Source organism: Camelus ferus, chromosome 20 (genome assembly GCF_009834535.1).
Source record: "Camelus ferus isolate YT-003-E chromosome 20, BCGSAC_Cfer_1.0, whole genome shotgun sequence".
Classification (NCBI taxonomy): domain Eukaryota; kingdom Metazoa; phylum Chordata; class Mammalia; order Artiodactyla; family Camelidae; genus Camelus; species Camelus ferus.
Window position 1 is genome coordinate 17,256,382 of NC_045715.1, and position 16,695 is coordinate 17,273,076.

General features: G+C 38.9%; 1 protein-coding gene across 8 annotated transcripts in view; it reads right to left on the bottom strand.

Moving 5' to 3' along the window:
• Positions 1 to 16,695, bottom strand: part of LOC102517286 (cytidine monophosphate-N-acetylneuraminic acid hydroxylase) — a 216,339-nt gene that overhangs the window by 12,975 nt on the left and 186,669 nt on the right. For all 8 annotated transcript variants that reach the window (XM_032462609.1, XM_032462608.1, XM_032462605.1 and 5 more), the window contains 7 exons: positions 16,294 to 16,403; positions 14,856 to 15,046; positions 10,618 to 10,765; positions 10,214 to 10,295; positions 9,134 to 9,271; positions 6,601 to 6,736; positions 3,078 to 3,218 (listed from right to left, as the gene is read on the bottom strand). In XM_032462609.1, the coding sequence (XP_032318500.1) occupies positions 3,078 to 3,218; positions 6,601 to 6,736; positions 9,134 to 9,271; positions 10,214 to 10,295; positions 10,618 to 10,765; positions 14,856 to 15,046; positions 16,294 to 16,403 (946 nt within the window). The remainder of the gene's footprint in view (positions 1 to 3,077; positions 3,219 to 6,600; positions 6,737 to 9,133; positions 9,272 to 10,213; positions 10,296 to 10,617; positions 10,766 to 14,855; positions 15,047 to 16,293; positions 16,404 to 16,695) is intronic.

A 16,695-nucleotide genomic window follows, 5' to 3' on the forward strand; every position in this document is an offset into this window, starting at 1 on the left:
GCGTCTCAGGGAACACTGAGGGGCAGGGCCCCACTCCAGCCTAAACCAGGACAGCTCTTGTTACTTTCCAAGTCAGCACATTCATTTAAAGATAAAAGTCCATGTCTGTGAAAAAAAAAAAAGAGCTGGAAAACCACTGATTTGGACCTTTTTTGCTCAAAACAACTAAATTATGGAAATGTTGGATATAATGTGGTCATCTTAACTTTGTGGAAGTCTGCTCACTCCCGCCCTGCCCTCCACCTCCATTGGAATGTAAGTTTGATGAAAGCAGCCAACATGATTGGCACATAGAAGGGGCCAAGTAAGTATCTGTTGAACACAGGAGTGGCTTTAGCCTATCTATGAGATATACCCAGAATTTTGTGCCTCTAATATACAGTTTTGTATCTACACTAGTCAAACCACAGCTGACAGACAGATGGACAGTTCTGTCTGGAACCTAGTCAGCAACACAGACAAGAGCATTCCCTGACATTCCTAGAGCTGTCCATCCAGTGTGAAGATGTATTATTGCATGGAAGGTGGAAACTTTAATCCTGGGAATGGAACAGGATGTGATCTGGATAAGGAAAATATGAGGACGGGAAGACTAGGCACCTGTCTAGTAAAGATCTGGCAAGTAATGGTATGTCTCTATGTTCTACTTCTCAAAACAACACTTTTAATCCACTGCTTGCCCAAAGCTAGAGATGTGCTAGTTTTGGTAATAAATTACTTATCAAATGCTAAAATTTCTAACTTCTAAGTACATCTCAAATCTACTTCTCCAATCCCCTGCCCTGTCTCAGATTAGAGCCTCACTAATCTCTTCCTGGATAAAGCCACAGCCTCCCAGCTGGCCTCCCTGACTCTAGTTCTTCTCCCTGAAGCCTCTTCCCCAGGACATGTTCTTCTGCAAACTGAAATGTTTTTTCTAAAACACAATGCAGTCATGTTCCTTCTTTGCTTTACAACTTTCTCAAGCTCTCCTTACTCAAGTTCCTTGGACTGCCTTACGACACATTTCCGATCCTGGCCCGACTCTGCCTTCCTTACCCACCCTACACTCAAGTAGATGGATGGCTTCATAAGGGAAGGAACTTTTCACAGTTTCCCTCTTCCTAGTATGATGCCTGGTATACAGAAGGAGCTCAATAAATCATTTCTGAATGAATGGCATATATCTGTTCACTTATTCAAATTATCTGCATTCACCAAATTCATGACACTTTATATATTTACACCTCCCTTCTCCAGCATGTGCCATTCCCTCGGACCAAAATCTCATCCTCTTTCTTTTAATTATTCTACTTGTAACCTCCTCCTAACCTCTAAGACATCGCTCAAATGCCTAAGATTTCAGATTGAGCTTTCCTTGATCACATTTCGTGCTCTCTCCTGCCCCCTCCTCCCCTCACAAGGCAGTTAAGCACTTAGTCTCCCTGTGTCCCTTACACTCTGTCTTAACACTGAGAATCTAACTAGACTGACTCTCTTGTTACCCAGAATGCTTTGGTGGGATACAGTGATACAAATGCTGATTCCCAGGCTCTGCCCCAGATCTACTGAATCAGAATTTCAGGGGGTGGAGTCCAGGAATTTGCATTTATCTAACTTTCTTGGGTTTTTCTGATGTTCATTCAAGTTTGAGAGTTACCGTCATCAAACACTGGAGAACTGGAGAGAGATGATGGACAGTTCAGCAAATGCCAAATAACAGACTGTTTGAACGCCCTGCTAAAACGTGAAATAATTAAAAACTTCTCTCATCCTTGATCTGGAGACTAAAAAACCTGTTTTATCCTAGAGGCACTGGGGAGATCCTCAGGAATTTCAAGCAGGGAGAGGAACAGCAAGAGTTTTGCATTTAAAAAGGATTTCTTGGGCAGCAATGCAGACTGGGGGCTTTCAAACTTCTTGCCCATGATCCCAGTAAGATTTATATTTTACATCAGGACACTGGGGATCCACATACCAAGGGTACCTATGACACAGAAGCTTCCTGAAATAATACTTACCTTAGTTATATGTACTTGAACAGTGTACTCAGGTCTGCTCTATTCTGTTTTATTCTACTTCATTTTTTAAAATGCTGGTTGTGATCAATGTCATTGATTTTACAACCTGCCAATGTACTATGACCAGTATTTTTTTTTTCCAGGAACAATTGGGTTTATTCCTTAGGATCTCCCCAGTTCAGATCGAAAAGGCTGGCATGGAGGATGGATCAAAGGAGAGCAAGGGGTAGAGGCACAGAGACAAGTCAGGGGCCACTGCAGGAATCTAGGTGAAAGATGGTGAGAGGTCGAATTAAAGCTACAGCAGAAGAGGTTGGAGATGACTGATGACTTTGTGAGAGATTTGTGAAGGAAAATTGACCAGACTTGAGAGCTAGCTTTATATGAGACGTTAGCAAAAGGGCATGATTGGCTGAAGGCGCCATTCATGCCAACTTTGCAGAGGAAAGACCAGGAGAGGCATGTGCCCTTGGTAAATGGGTGCCCAATTCTCCTACACTTAGTCCATTTCTAAACAGGGGTGAGGAGCTTACGGTTCCATTGGGCTTAAGACAAGCACTTATAAAAATATAGATCTGTGACATCAATGTTAGCTTTTCTTGAATTGAACTCCCAGTCTATTGTTACTTGTTCAAATCCACTATTCATGGGGCTGGCAGTTGGGAGTTTATGCTGGTATGAAAACTAACTCTCTTGCTTATTGCTTTTTATTTACTTAAGACAATCCTTCATGGAAAAAAACTTCCTCACTTTTTATCCTCAAGTAAAGTTTTGAGATAAGGAAAACACTTGAGTATGATTATATAGGATAATAAAATTACTGTATAGGACTACAAAAAAACTCAGTTTTTCCCCTGTAGATTTATTTAATAGCTTGTTTGATTCAAACAGTAAGAATTCCATTTTAAATAGTGATACATAGATATTGCCTGACAAGCTCAGGATGCTAGTCAACAAAAACTTAATATTCCTACAAATAGGCACCTGTCAAGAGGCCATAGGTATGCCCTTTATTTTCTTATGAAACTGAAAAAATTCATAAATTATTTTCACTCTCTATAAATATTTAAGCCAAACCTGTCTGTTGGGTCCTTCAGCATCCTACCCAGATCAAGAGTGGCTCCAGGTCGTGGGGTCCACGTTACCACATCAGAGTTTTTCTTGATAAGATTGTTGAGTTCATCTGGGTCATTTTTGATGTTTGTTTCCTTAATATACCTGAGAAATAAAAACATTCCCAATAAGAACGTTTATTTTCAGATGACATTCTGATTAGAACAATGGCAAATTTTTTGTGTGTTTCCTCTACATTTCTATTCCCAATTCCCTTCCACTTACCCCAGGAAAAATAAAGAGTATGTTTGGGCTAATGTCCCTGATTAGGGAAGAACTATTAGTCAGAGAGGGTCGTGTTTATACTTTGTTTTTTCAGTATAATCACAGAGTGATTGGAATTGGAGTTAGATGTACCAAGACTCTTATAAGTGGGTGGGAATAGCACATGCTTTTATTTAATATGTTTTCATTCTTTTTCCAGTTTTCTTAATTGAAGTATAGTTGATTTACAGTATTGTGTTAGTTTCAGGAATACAGCATAGTGATTCATTTTCTCGTGTTTAATGTTACTTAAATATATAGATGATTAAATATTTTTTGATAAGAATTATACTAAGTGCTTTAACATGAACTGATTGATTTTATCTTCACAACACACTAACGAGATAGCTGCCATTATTACTCTCACTTTATAGAAAAAGAGACTAAGGCTTAGAGCGGCCAGGTGACTTGCCACAGGTCACACTATTAGTCAGTAGTGTCCACCCAGCTTTCTACCACCCAAGGGGCTCAGCCCTCCCAGGAGGTTACAAGGAGGGGGCTCTCCCCAACTTTGGGAGTAAAGTCTGGTAAGTCTTTTCAACCCCTTCTGCCATGTAAAGTGATAGCCAAAATGAAAGGCATCTATGAACCAGGAAGCGGGCTTCACTAGACACCAAATCTGCCAGCACCTTGATCTTGGACTTTACAGTCTACAGAAATGTGAAAAATAAATTTCTGTTGTTTATAACCCACTCCCACCCCACCACCCCCATCAAAAGTCTTTCCACTCAAAACCATTGAAATCCACCTTTTACAAAAGAGCATACACATTCTCAGTCATAGCCCCCTGAGATCTAGTTTCTAATAGAGCTACTGATCAGAGCTAGGCACCTCCCAAATTTAATTACAAACCACAACCTTTCTGGAAGAGCTGTAAATCAATTTCAGTGTCATATGGGAAGGTAATTAAGGTGCTGCTGGAGCAGAAAAAGGGAGGTCCAGAGAAATGGGATTTGTCACCATGCTTCATCAGACATGGGTTACACAGACAGACATTTCTGTGAAAGAGGATTTTACTTTCTTGAGCTACAACTTGGTTACCTAGACTGGATAGATATTTTTAGTCAGACAGACAAACACAAAACATATATAAGCATTTGTATTTCTATAGCACCAAGGTGACTTATATTATTTGTGATCTTGGAATCAATTTTGCAGCCATGAGTAACTTTTCCCCAAAGATGTCTGTATCTTTTCCCACCCAAAGAGGTCCATAACTTTTCCTTTCCTACATGTGTGAATGTCCTCCCAATGGCGTGGTCCTCAGTTTGAAGCAGTGTCCTCTGTTTGTCTCATCTTCTTACTACCTCTAGTCTCAAAATGGTTCACTAACTGGTCTCCCTGCTTCCGAACCATGATACTATCAGATTACTCTTCTTAAAACATAACGTGTGGCATTCACAGAATTCTTTAACGTCTTGATGCTTCTCTGATTCCCTCTCTAAAATAATAATAAAATTAATACCCAGATGCCGCCCTCTGAGGGGTATTGTGGGTACTGAGGGTAACATCTGCCAACTACCAATGCACAGAAGTGTGGCTTGTAATTACTTTACAGGGCAGCATCACTTTTAGTGGTCACGTGTCCTGCAAGTAAGTACTCGCCATATCCGGTTCTTCTCCCAGTTCTTGCAATTCAACCTCCTTGATATTCCTTGGATCTGAATTCTATTCTCAATCCCCTCTGTCATTCATCATTCCATCCTAGATTATTGTAATGATTTTCAAACTGGTCTCCAGGATCAACATTCCTGTTTTTCTTCCCCTGACAAAGACATAAAACCTAAACTCCCCAGTGCACTTCTGATCTTGTCTCTGCTCCTCATTAGATTCCCTTACCGGGTTCCTCATTCTCAGGGATAAAATCCAAGCCATGCAGTGTGGCACACAATGGTGTTCACTGTCTGGCTCCCTCACCTCCCCACTGGGCTCCACATACACCCTCCTCAGTTCCCTAAAGTGAACTGCAATCTCTCATCTCAGCATCTTTCTGCGTTTGCTGGTTGGTGCCTACTCATACTTCAAAACTTTCCTTCAGAATCTCATCCAGTAGCCATTTTCTGACCCCCATCTGTATCCCACTGCCTCCAGAACATCCATGTATCATAACATTTATCATTTATCATTCTATATTATAATTGCTTTTCTCTCCCAACTCTGAAGACCACCATTTCATCTCTACCACAGTGCTGCTCAATAAATAATAAATGAATAAGTGAATGAGAAACAGCACTGATCAAAAGAAATTATTTTTAACCTTAGGCCAGTCTTTCTGGAAAAATTGGGAAGAGATGAGACAGCTAAGTGATATCCACAGGAATGTATCAAATGAAGCATTGTGTTGTGCACCAGAAACTGACACATTGTAAACTGACTGTACTTCAATAATATATATATATATATATACACACACACATATATATATATGTGTTTGTGTGTGTGTGTGTGTATATATATATATATATGAAAAAACTTTTTTAATGTAAGAAATGTTTTTAAAACATTTTTTATTGATTTATAATCATTTTACAATGTTGTGTCAAATTCTTGTGTGCAGCACAATTTTTCAGTCATACATGGACATATACACACTCATTATCACATTTTTTCCTCTGTGATTCCCTGTGTTATTAAACAATAATTTCAAAGAAAATTCAAGAACCTCCAAAAGCACACATGAAAAGCAAGACCTAGAAGTTATATTGCTGCAAGAGAAATCCTTTCAGAGACCCCAGAATGAGAAAATAACTTGAATTTGATAATGATGCAATTTTCTACTCTGAGATGCAGTGTGATGTACAGAAAAGAGCTTTGGAGCCAGGCATACCAAGATTCACTTCTCAACTTCAGTGTTTCCAACAGGGTGACTTCGGGCAAGACCCTCAGCCTCTCTGAGTTTTAGATTCCCTAACCCAAACAGGCATAATAATCCAAGTGTCACTCGGGAGACTAATTTAAATGACTTGGTTAAAAGTTTCAGTTCAGTTCCCGGCATATACTGAATATACACCCATTGCTTTCCAGAATCCTTTCAGGCAAAATCTATCTGAATTAACTCTGGCTGCCACGTATGGTTTTTATTCATGTTCTCTGATACCAGGCAGCTTGTTAAATAAGTTCTAAGACCCCCACAATGTCTTTATCATTTCATGTTGTATTCACAGCTAAACCATTCATCCCAGCACACATTAATTTATACATTACACTAAATGTCCAGCCATACTTGTCTGATGGGTGGGATTCCACAAAATACCCAGCAAAGGGGCAATAAATTCGTGGTTGGAGGTCCTTCACCAGCCGAGCCTTGTAGTTCAAGAGTTTCTTCCTTTCCGTTTTAATGAATTGGGCTTTCCATTCCTCTGGAACGACAGGGTTTAGATTAGAGTCTCCTCAGTTTAGAAATCACAGAAAAACAAAAGCTCTGGTAGACTAGAAGTCTTTCAGGAGATAAAATTGATAGCTGACTGACACAGAGGTAGAGCAAAGGTCCGTGTCATTAGTGGCTTTATTTGGTAAATTTCAGTTGATGACTAGGAAAGTGTTCCCCAAACAGCTAAAGACACTGAGCCCTCTCCTTTTTTATGGCCAGTCATTGAGACCTTAGCTGAACACACAGGACAACATGAATAGTCATATTTTGTGTGCATGCACATCTTAAGGGCACTGGGGTTCTCATAATGATTAACTCTGCTAACATGGAAATGGCTTTGCTGTTTTGGTGAGGCATGTTTATTACACCCTGGCCATGCATCGTGGTGGAGAGCACGGACCTTGGAGTCAGTTAAGATGTAGGATTAAAATTCAGCTCTGCCACTTAAACTCTTTAAGTCTGTCCTCGCCTCCATAAAATGGGATCAGGATGCCTACCTCACAGGTGGCTGATTTGTTCATTTGCTCATTCATTCATTTGATTGATATTTATTGAGCACCTACTACGTGCCAGATGTATTTGTACGCACTGAGAATACAGTGGCGAACAAGATATAGCAGGTCCCTGCTCTCATGAAGCATTCATTCTAGTGAAAGAAGCAAATAATGAATAAGTAAGTAAGTTCATTTCAAGGAGGGCTGAGCTAGGAAGAAAGTAAAACAGGGCCATGGGATACAGGGTGGCTGGCATAGCTGCGGGTGGAATGGAGGGGCATATTAGATGGGGTGGTTAGTAAAGATGACATTGGAGTCATAGAACACAGACAGACATGAGAGAGAAGTCGCCGACCATGTGGAGGTCAGGAGTAATTGCACTCCAGGGGTGGAAACAACAAATATGACGGTGCTGGGGCACAGATGGACTTGGTGTATTGGGTTTGAGGAACAACAAGCAAGCCAGTGTGGGCTGATTCTTGTCAAGCAATGGGGATGCAGGCAGGAAAAGAAGCTGAGAAATGAGGCAAAACCCAGAGGTTGTAGGGTACCGTGTCAGGGAATTGCTCCTGCTGTTACTGTTATGAAAATTTGATCAACACAGACAAGGATACAGAAAAAAGTAAGTTACCCATAAGCTAGACAGAACCACTACTAACATTCTGGTATACTCCAGACCCTTTTAAATGTACATGTGTGCATGTACACACACACATACACATACTCACATAAGAATGGAGTGGTGCTAGCTACCCCTTAGTAGGTGAACTTTGCCTCCCCAGTCACACTGTTAACCCTGTAAGGACAGCACCCTCTCTCTCTCTCTCATGTGGTAATGCATTCTGGGAGGCAATGGATACAGACTTACAGAAGAAAGGGACTGGACAGGCTTTCTTCACACTCCAAGAAGGGCATTTCTGTCATGTGGTTAAACAGAGATCGCTTACCAAAAATACTAATTTATTAAGTGGACATATATTGAGCACTTAAAAGGCAAGTACTGAGGATCCCCAAATGAACAAAATATACCACTTACACAGCCTCCCCCATCCCAACCCTAGCACTACCCGTAGACCCAGAGCAGAAGAGCTTCTGCCTTGGACACTACATTTGTTTTCTAGCTTTGAGATATCACTGACACATAACATTGTACTAGTTTAAGGTATACAATGTTATGATTTCATCACACACATACATTGCTAAGTGATTACTTCAGTAAGGTGAGTTAACATGTCCATCACCTCACAAGATTACCATTTATCGGTGTGTGTATGGTGAGAACATTTAAGATCTACTCTCTTAGCAACTTTCAAGTATATGGCACGTTGTTAACTGTAGTCACCATATTGTACATCACATCCCCAGAACTTACTCATTTTATAACTGGAAGTTTGTACTCTTTGACCACTATTTCCCTATTTCCTCTACTCCCCAGTGCCCAGTAACTCCACACTCTAGAGGGGCTTCCTCTGCCTCATCCCCCACCATATGAGTGTTCCACAGGGCCAAGGGGATGTGCTCACCTCAAGTTGCACACACCCTTTTCTGAACCACGTACAGAAGGTTCAGAGCATCTAAGCCTGGATTCCCAACGTTGGGCTCTTCCTGTTTGCTCTATGGTCTACAGCAGGAATGCAAATGACCCAAATGTCTCTTCCTGGCTTTTCCTGAGAGGCTCCCTAATCTCCTTAGTGTTTCTTTCATGCCCCATCAGCATATTTTGAGTTGGAAACTTTAGTTTGTGTATCTGTGTTTTGCAAGTCTGGTTTCCCAATAAGACTATAAGCTTCTTGTGGGGAGGGGCCATGTATTAATTATCTTTGTATTATTTGCACAGCATTTAGCAAAGTGCCATGCCTGCTCTCTGGCATCACTCTGATATAAAGTATTACCAGTAAATTTTCCACCACTGAAAGTCATCGGAAAGCCTGAAGCTCCTCCAGCAAAATCACTCATCATTAGATCAACCTTCATAGGCAGCCTCCCGCCATTGGGTCTGGTGCAGTCCACTGTATTGAGTATTTTATGACCTGTGGAAAAACAAAATGGCATAAGTATTCAAGGGGAAATCTTGAACACCATAGCTTGAATTCCCAGGCCAACAAAGTCTTCCATTCAAGTCTGTATAATCTGACTTCTTCAATTATAGAAGAATTGTTGATGTCTAAGGAAAAAGGAGAGTAAGATTTCAAAATCTAGTCTTCAATAGCACATTTTGAACTTCCAAGTAAATAAATTCATCCTATTTGATTCAGTGGGTTCTGAATGAGGACAATTAGCTTGATTCCACCCTAGGATTGTAGATAGACTACTTTCTTCCACTAACTATTTTCAGATGTTGAGCCCCCAAGGATGCAGGGGAAAGAGTAACCAGATCAACACAAATCTCTCACCTTTTGGAAATTTTATTCAATGACTCTTGGGGTAAAGCCATCTTCTCACATGAAAGACAGAAGTGTATGATTGTCGTACATAATATTTCAAGATGAAAGTAGAGCAGTTATTCAATAAAGGCAATTTTGATGAAATTACTATAGGTGAAGTATAGAATATCTGTTGCCTTTTGGAAAAAAAGCTTTGTCCCTGGTACTCCATAGAGTATGTTACTGCTAATTTGTTCTGTGTAAGATTATCTGAATGACAGCCCATTTTTCTTAGAGAGGGATGGAATATACTATATTCTATGGAAAATGAAGATGGAAGAAGATGAACATAGGATGAAGTGGGGAGGGTATAGCTCAAGTGGTAGAGTGTGCATGCTTAGAATGTATGAGGTCCTGGGTTCAACCCCCAGGACCTCCTCTAAGAATAAATAAATAAACCTAATTACCTCCCCCTACCAAAAAAAAAAAAATCACTTAAAAAAAAGAATTAAAAAAATTGAACATAGGATGAAATTTTGGATAGCTATTATTTTCCTTCCTTCCGAGAGTATTTTTCATTTTGGATTGTTGATGAGGATAAGAAAATACCTTTGTACTCCACAATAATGCAAGTGTCCATCTCAGGATGAACACCATCCATCAAAATCATGAATCGAAGATTTCTGTCCACCTGGAATTTAGCAATAAAAACAACAACTGTTTATATCAGTTTGGCTTTTAATTCAATATTTGAAGAAGTTGTCGTCTCTTCTATAAAGAAACCCCCCTTATTGGGAACTGGACTTATTATCCAGTACTATAGAATCATATCATTGATAAATGGAGAGAAAATCCATCTTTTTTTTTAGCTTAAATAGAGATTTACACAGTACTATGTATTTCCACCGTACCATGTACAAAGTTGGTCTTTGTTTTTTTAAAGTGACTACCTCATTTAAAATTTACTCCAGGAAGCATAACTGAAAAGCGTGGAAAGAACATGGATGTCTGACCTGCTGCCATATTCCAAACGGCACTACATGGATATTCGTCAACTGGACACCACTCCGATTCAGATTCCAAAATACAGGTCTTTCTGTGTTTCCAACATAAATGGGAATATTGGATCTTCTCTCAGCAAGCTTCTTCAATGTGGGGTAACTAGGATCAGAAGGACAGAAAGGTTGAAAGGTGAAAAAGTAGGATCGTCTAGTAGAAGAGACAGTTGGCTCCTTAAACCAACATGTTGACCAAGAAGCAAGGAACTTAAAAACCAGACTCTCACCAGAGTCCAAAAGAAGAGTTTTTTTCTCAATGTTGACCATACAGTGAGGGGAATTTCCTAGAAGATTCCTCTTTATTGTTAGAACATACCATACACCATGGCATGTACATCTAACCAGGTGTGCAAATACCCATCTTCCACACTGATGCTGCTCTGAGCAAAGGTAATTCTAACAGAAGATACAGAGTGGAGAAGTCATGCTAACGTGGTTTCTGGTAGGTGACGATCTCCATGAGTTTCATTTTTCCCTCATTCCTCAAGCAGCAGCTCCCAGTAAGAGAAAGGCTTGGCTCTAAGACAAGGAGAACCTGTGGACTGCCCACCATGGGGGACAATTTCTCAACCTTCAAAGGTTGATAGCCACATTGGGATACAGAATGAATTCTTTGTCCTTAAGGAGAGTGGCTTACCAGCTAGGCAAGACATTAAAATTTAGTGTAGAGGAAAACTACGTTACCATTTGTAGTAATCCCAGCTCAGTACACAATCAACCATCCAAGCACTTTTGAGTGCCTAATTAGATGGTCATCTTTCATTTATTGAACACTAATTATACAAAAGGATTATACACCACTGTGGGTGTGGCAAAAAAGATGAATAATAAACAAATAAATGGCTGTATAGGTATCTATTATATTTCAGTCATGGTGTTAGGCACTTTCACATATTATTTTACTTGATTGTCACACACACACACAAACCGTTGACTTTTTTGTTTGTTTTCATAAATGATGAAACATGTTCAGAAATATACAACTAACAAATAGTAAATTGGCATTCAAATTCAGGTTTTCTGATCCTAAACTTAGTGCTTCTTCTATTAGAATGCAATTCCAACTTTAATGAAAGTACTATCTGGTTTAAGAATCAGACTTGTACATAAAATATAATGTCAGGTGAAATAAGCTATTTAATCATAAGCAAAGCATAAACAAAACCAGCATATCTGTACTTAATAGCGATTCTAATATTCAAGTTCCAGCATTGTATTAAATAGAATCCAGAGGGAAAAAAATCAGTAGATTTTCTTCTCTAAAATCAAAGGATTCAAAAAAATCAAGGATTCCTTGAACATGTCTTCAGTCTCTGGGTTAACTACCTAAAGTTTCTATTTTAAAGGACTTTGGGAGTCAGGATAAATTATTCTAACATGGATGTTTATTGCTTCATGATTTTTAAATTGTTGACAATTCTTACTGGCATCTATTAATAATATCATGTTACAATTCTGACGTATTTACATAATAAAATCACATTTCCTTGACTAAAGACTGTTTTCTAAAGCACATTGATCTTTCCCCCTTGCTTTTGTGAATCAAGGAGATTTTATTCAGTAAGTAAAGGTCAGATAAGAGGAATGGGGACAAATGACTTTTGTATTTATTAGCTGAATAGGTAAGAGTTAAAAAGTAAGGGTCAGGGGAGGGTATAGCTCAGTCATAAAATGTGTGTTTAGCATACATAAGGTCCTGGGTTCAATCCCCAGTACCTCCATTCAAAAATAAATAAATAAAAAACCTAATTACCCCCCCTACAAAAACAAAACAAAAATGTAACGAAGTAAAAAAAAATAGTAATAATAATAATAATAATAATAATAATAATAAAAAGTAAGGGTCTATTCTATATCAAGGAAATAAACTCAAAGGAGTGAAAATTACAAGCTTTGATAACTTTTCAGTAATAAACTATTTACAATACACTACACAACCAATGCATTGTGATACTACAGTTGAGAATTGGTGTTTTAACGCCTGGCAACTTGGCCCACACAAGCCCCTGAAATGAAAACTAAATTGGTTTTCAGGACAGCAGTTGGGAAAAAACTGGACCAATAACATAGTAAGCTCTTATCCTCCCAACAATTCAGTATATATTCATAGACTGTCTCTCATTAGACAAAGGTATCTTGTTAACAGGCACTATAAAGCAATTACCTTGTTTATGAGATACTAATCTCTCTAGAGAAGCTGTATACAGTTACTCCTACACAATATTGTTATTACACAATGCACAAACCCAGGGTTCTCATAATCCTGAAGTTTTACAAGTTTACTTCCAGAAGCTTGTATGGAACAAAGGTATCATGCAGCAGACGAGGAGATTTTTAATCGTAGCATCACAATATCTCAGTGGGTGGTGTTCAATTTTTAAGTGTGTTGCAGGTAATTTGTTACTAAGGCAGTTAATTACTTAAGTTTTTAAAAAAGAGGGAACATACTCATGCCTTAGAGATCTCATATGCTTTCAACAGAAAAATCAAAGGGCCATTCAACCAGCAAACAATGTATTTTCCCTAATCGTGGACACGTCTATCAAAGTATGTTCTTCAGGTGAACTTTGTCACATAAAGCCACAGAAGAAAAAAAGATTGAAATGGCTTCATTTTAGCACATTGTGGGCACTGCTACGTGTTTACGTTGGCAACCCAGCAGCAGCGACCCAAACTTCTACAATCGGGACCCTGTAATGAAGCCAGGGGATTGGGACTCTGACCCTCCCTCTTCTGATAATCGTTTCTTCATGAATGTGTGTGTTTTTGTAAATAAAAGATCTTCTTTCTCCCTCCTTTTTGATTGCCTGAGTTAGGGAAGTTTCAGTTCCTGTCCTCAGTATCTTAGGGCTCTGGTTTCAACAGAGTGTTGAGGGGCAGGGGTTGACTCAGGGTCCAAAAGCTGGGAGCTCAGTGTCGTTGAAGTGCTACAAATCAGGAATTGGTAAACCACAGCAACCTGACGCTGTAAGCTAGGGACGCATTTTACCTTTTTAAAGGGTTGAAAAGGAAATCAAAAGGGCAAGCCTATTCGGCGACACATGAAAAATTTATGATGTTCACGTGTCATTGTACATAAATAAGATTTTATTGGAAGACAATCGGGCTTATTCAGGATTGCCTATGGCTGTTTTGTACTGTAACAGCAGAGTTGAGTCATTGAGACACTAACCATATTGATTGTAAAGTCCAAAATAGTTACACTCTGATCCTTTATAGAAAGGATGTGCTGACTCCAGCCATAAATGTAGTTTTTTTATTGAACCATAGTGAGTTTACAATGTGTGTCAATTTCTGGTGTGCAGCATGTTTCAGTCATACATATATTTGTTATCATATTCTTTTTCATTATAGGTTACTGCAAGATATTGAATATAGTTCCCTGTGCTCTACAGAAGAAACTTGTTGTTTATGTCCACTCATAAATGTTGGCCAAAAAAAGGAAGTCAATTTTGATGATCCTTAAACTTAAGACTTTCTTCAAGTAGCCTGAGGGTGGGAAGTGAGAAGATAGTTATTAAACCCTTTCCTCCTTCCCACGATAGCTCCTTCTACATTTCCAATGGTATACTGCGTGAAAGTACTTTAAAAATTATGCTATGCAGCAACATGGATGGACCTGGAGATCGTCATTCTAAGTAAGCCAGAAAGAGAAAGAAAACTACCCTATGATAACACTTATATGTGGAATATTTTTTTTAAAAAGACACAAATGAACTTATTTACAAAACAGAAACAGACTCACAGACATAGAAAACAAACTTACAGTTACCAGGGGGAAGGGAGGTGGGAAGGGATAAATTGGGAGTTTGAGATTTGCAGATACTAACTTCTATATATAAATTAGATAAATAACAAGTTTATACTGTATAGCACAGGGAACTATATTCAATATCTTACAGTAACCTATAATGAAAAAGAATATGGAAAGGAATATATGTATGACTGAAACATTACGCTGTAAACCAGAAGTTGATACAACATTGTAAACTGATTGTATTTTAATTTTAAAAAATGGTTTAAAAATTATGCTATGCAAATGTAAGCTTTTATCTAAATTAGTCCTCTTTTCATCATCCCAATGAATCTACCTCAAAATCAGCAGTGATCGAAAAAGATGCAAAAGAACCGAAAAAACAGTGATGCCTTTGCTGTAACATTTTCTTCTGAGTTGAGCGCTCAGACTTCATTACCTCAGGTGGTCTGAGTGCATGTGACTGATGTAGATTAGGTCCACTTGGCACAGCCTCTCCAGCCAATCAGATGGAGGCTCATGTAGTAACCACCATCCTCGGGCAAAAGCAGGACCAATTAACCAAGGGTCAAACACCACCCTTTTATCTCCCAGCTTGAGGTCCATGCAGGCATGAGTGAGGTACGTTACCTGTCGGAAGACTGAGATTCAGATTATCAAATCATCACCCACCAGCAACAATGAACTGTGCTGGTTAGCTAACAAGTCACTTTGGAGAACTTTGCTCCTAAGCATGTTCAGTGAAATGGGACTCAAGGGAGACTCAGCAGCAGCATCTGTATAGAACACAACCCCAGCAGAGATCACTTTACTTTTTAGAATAGAAATTCTCATGGTTGGTTTTAGGTGTCAAACCAATTGATTTACCCAGCTCTACTCTATTTAAATTAGCTCCTAAATATTTATTTATAGTCTGCACTGCAGAATATCTTTTGTGACCAGTTCCTTCAAAGCACAATTTACAGGGAAAGACAGTTAGAGATGTCATGGCAGATACTTAGGGATTTAGTTACCAGAGTGGGCGTGAATGGATATCTGAGCGAATGATTCCTGGTGGGCTGGCAGAGCCTTGTAGGGCTTTCTCTTCTAAACTACTTGCTGACTCACTCAGGATGTCAAGGTGTCTGAGAATGGCTGTAAACAATGACTAAGAGACAGCATGGACTAAAGGATTCTAAATCAATTCGTCACTCCCTTCCCATGGTCTGGCATATCCATATGAAAAGGGAACACGCCAAGAAGCAGAGATAAGGTAAGAGAAACTCCTGTGTGAAAAGCCAACAAAGAGGGTAAAGAGAGGTCGACAGATCAAATTCAGGTTATTATGCTTGTAATGGGTAGGTTCCAATTTGTTTCCTCCAAAAAGTAATGGTCCATTTTCACAAGCTTCCCAAATACTCCAACAAAATTAGTTTTTGATTGTTTACCTCTCCCAACTACCAAAGTGTTCTTTCTGGAGGAAACTCCCTTCTAAAAGTAGGAAAATGCACAAGAAGGTTTGTGAAAAGATCTTACAGCAATACACAGAAATATACAACTGGCCACTTTATCTGACAATGATCTGGTATTAAGGGCAATTTCTGAACTTCCTCCAGTAGTTTTCCATGTTTCTCCTTTGGGACGACCTCTTAAAGTTTTCTTGTTTGTTTGTTTGATTTTGTTTGTTTGTTTGTTTTTTATTTTTTTCAGGATCTATTTCCTTGTACTCCCTGCAAGTTCTGGGGATTTCTAAAAAATTTGCTCAAGAGTTCAGAATTACTTTATTATATGTCCTAACTAGCCACATCCAAGAATATTCAAGGTAATGTAGGGTGTAAATATATACATCTTGGTTTTATGTTTGTTTTTAAGACTATAATAATTTAGTGTTTTCTTACCTGTACTTCCCCAAAAGCCAAATCTTCAGGAGATCTGGGATCTGAATCCCAGGGGTTAGGAGGATTCAGTTCCAGAAGCAAAAGTCCATTTTCTTTATCCTTTTCTACAACTAGAACCAAAGAGGAGCAAATCTGGATTAACAACAAAAAATGACTTTAAAGAAGCATCACTGAAATAGGAATGTATGGCTCAGGTACACAGAGTACGAAAATCAAAACAGAAGGCAATTTTCACTTGGGTCAAGCAATATCTACCGAGATGAGGGTTGAAGACCAACAACCATTCGTTTCTTTATTTATATTACACTTAAGGAACTCATGAGATCTCAGGTGTGTCAGGGACACAGACACACACCAACAACTTCATTGCAATCAAAAGAATGATACATAGAAATGAGTTCC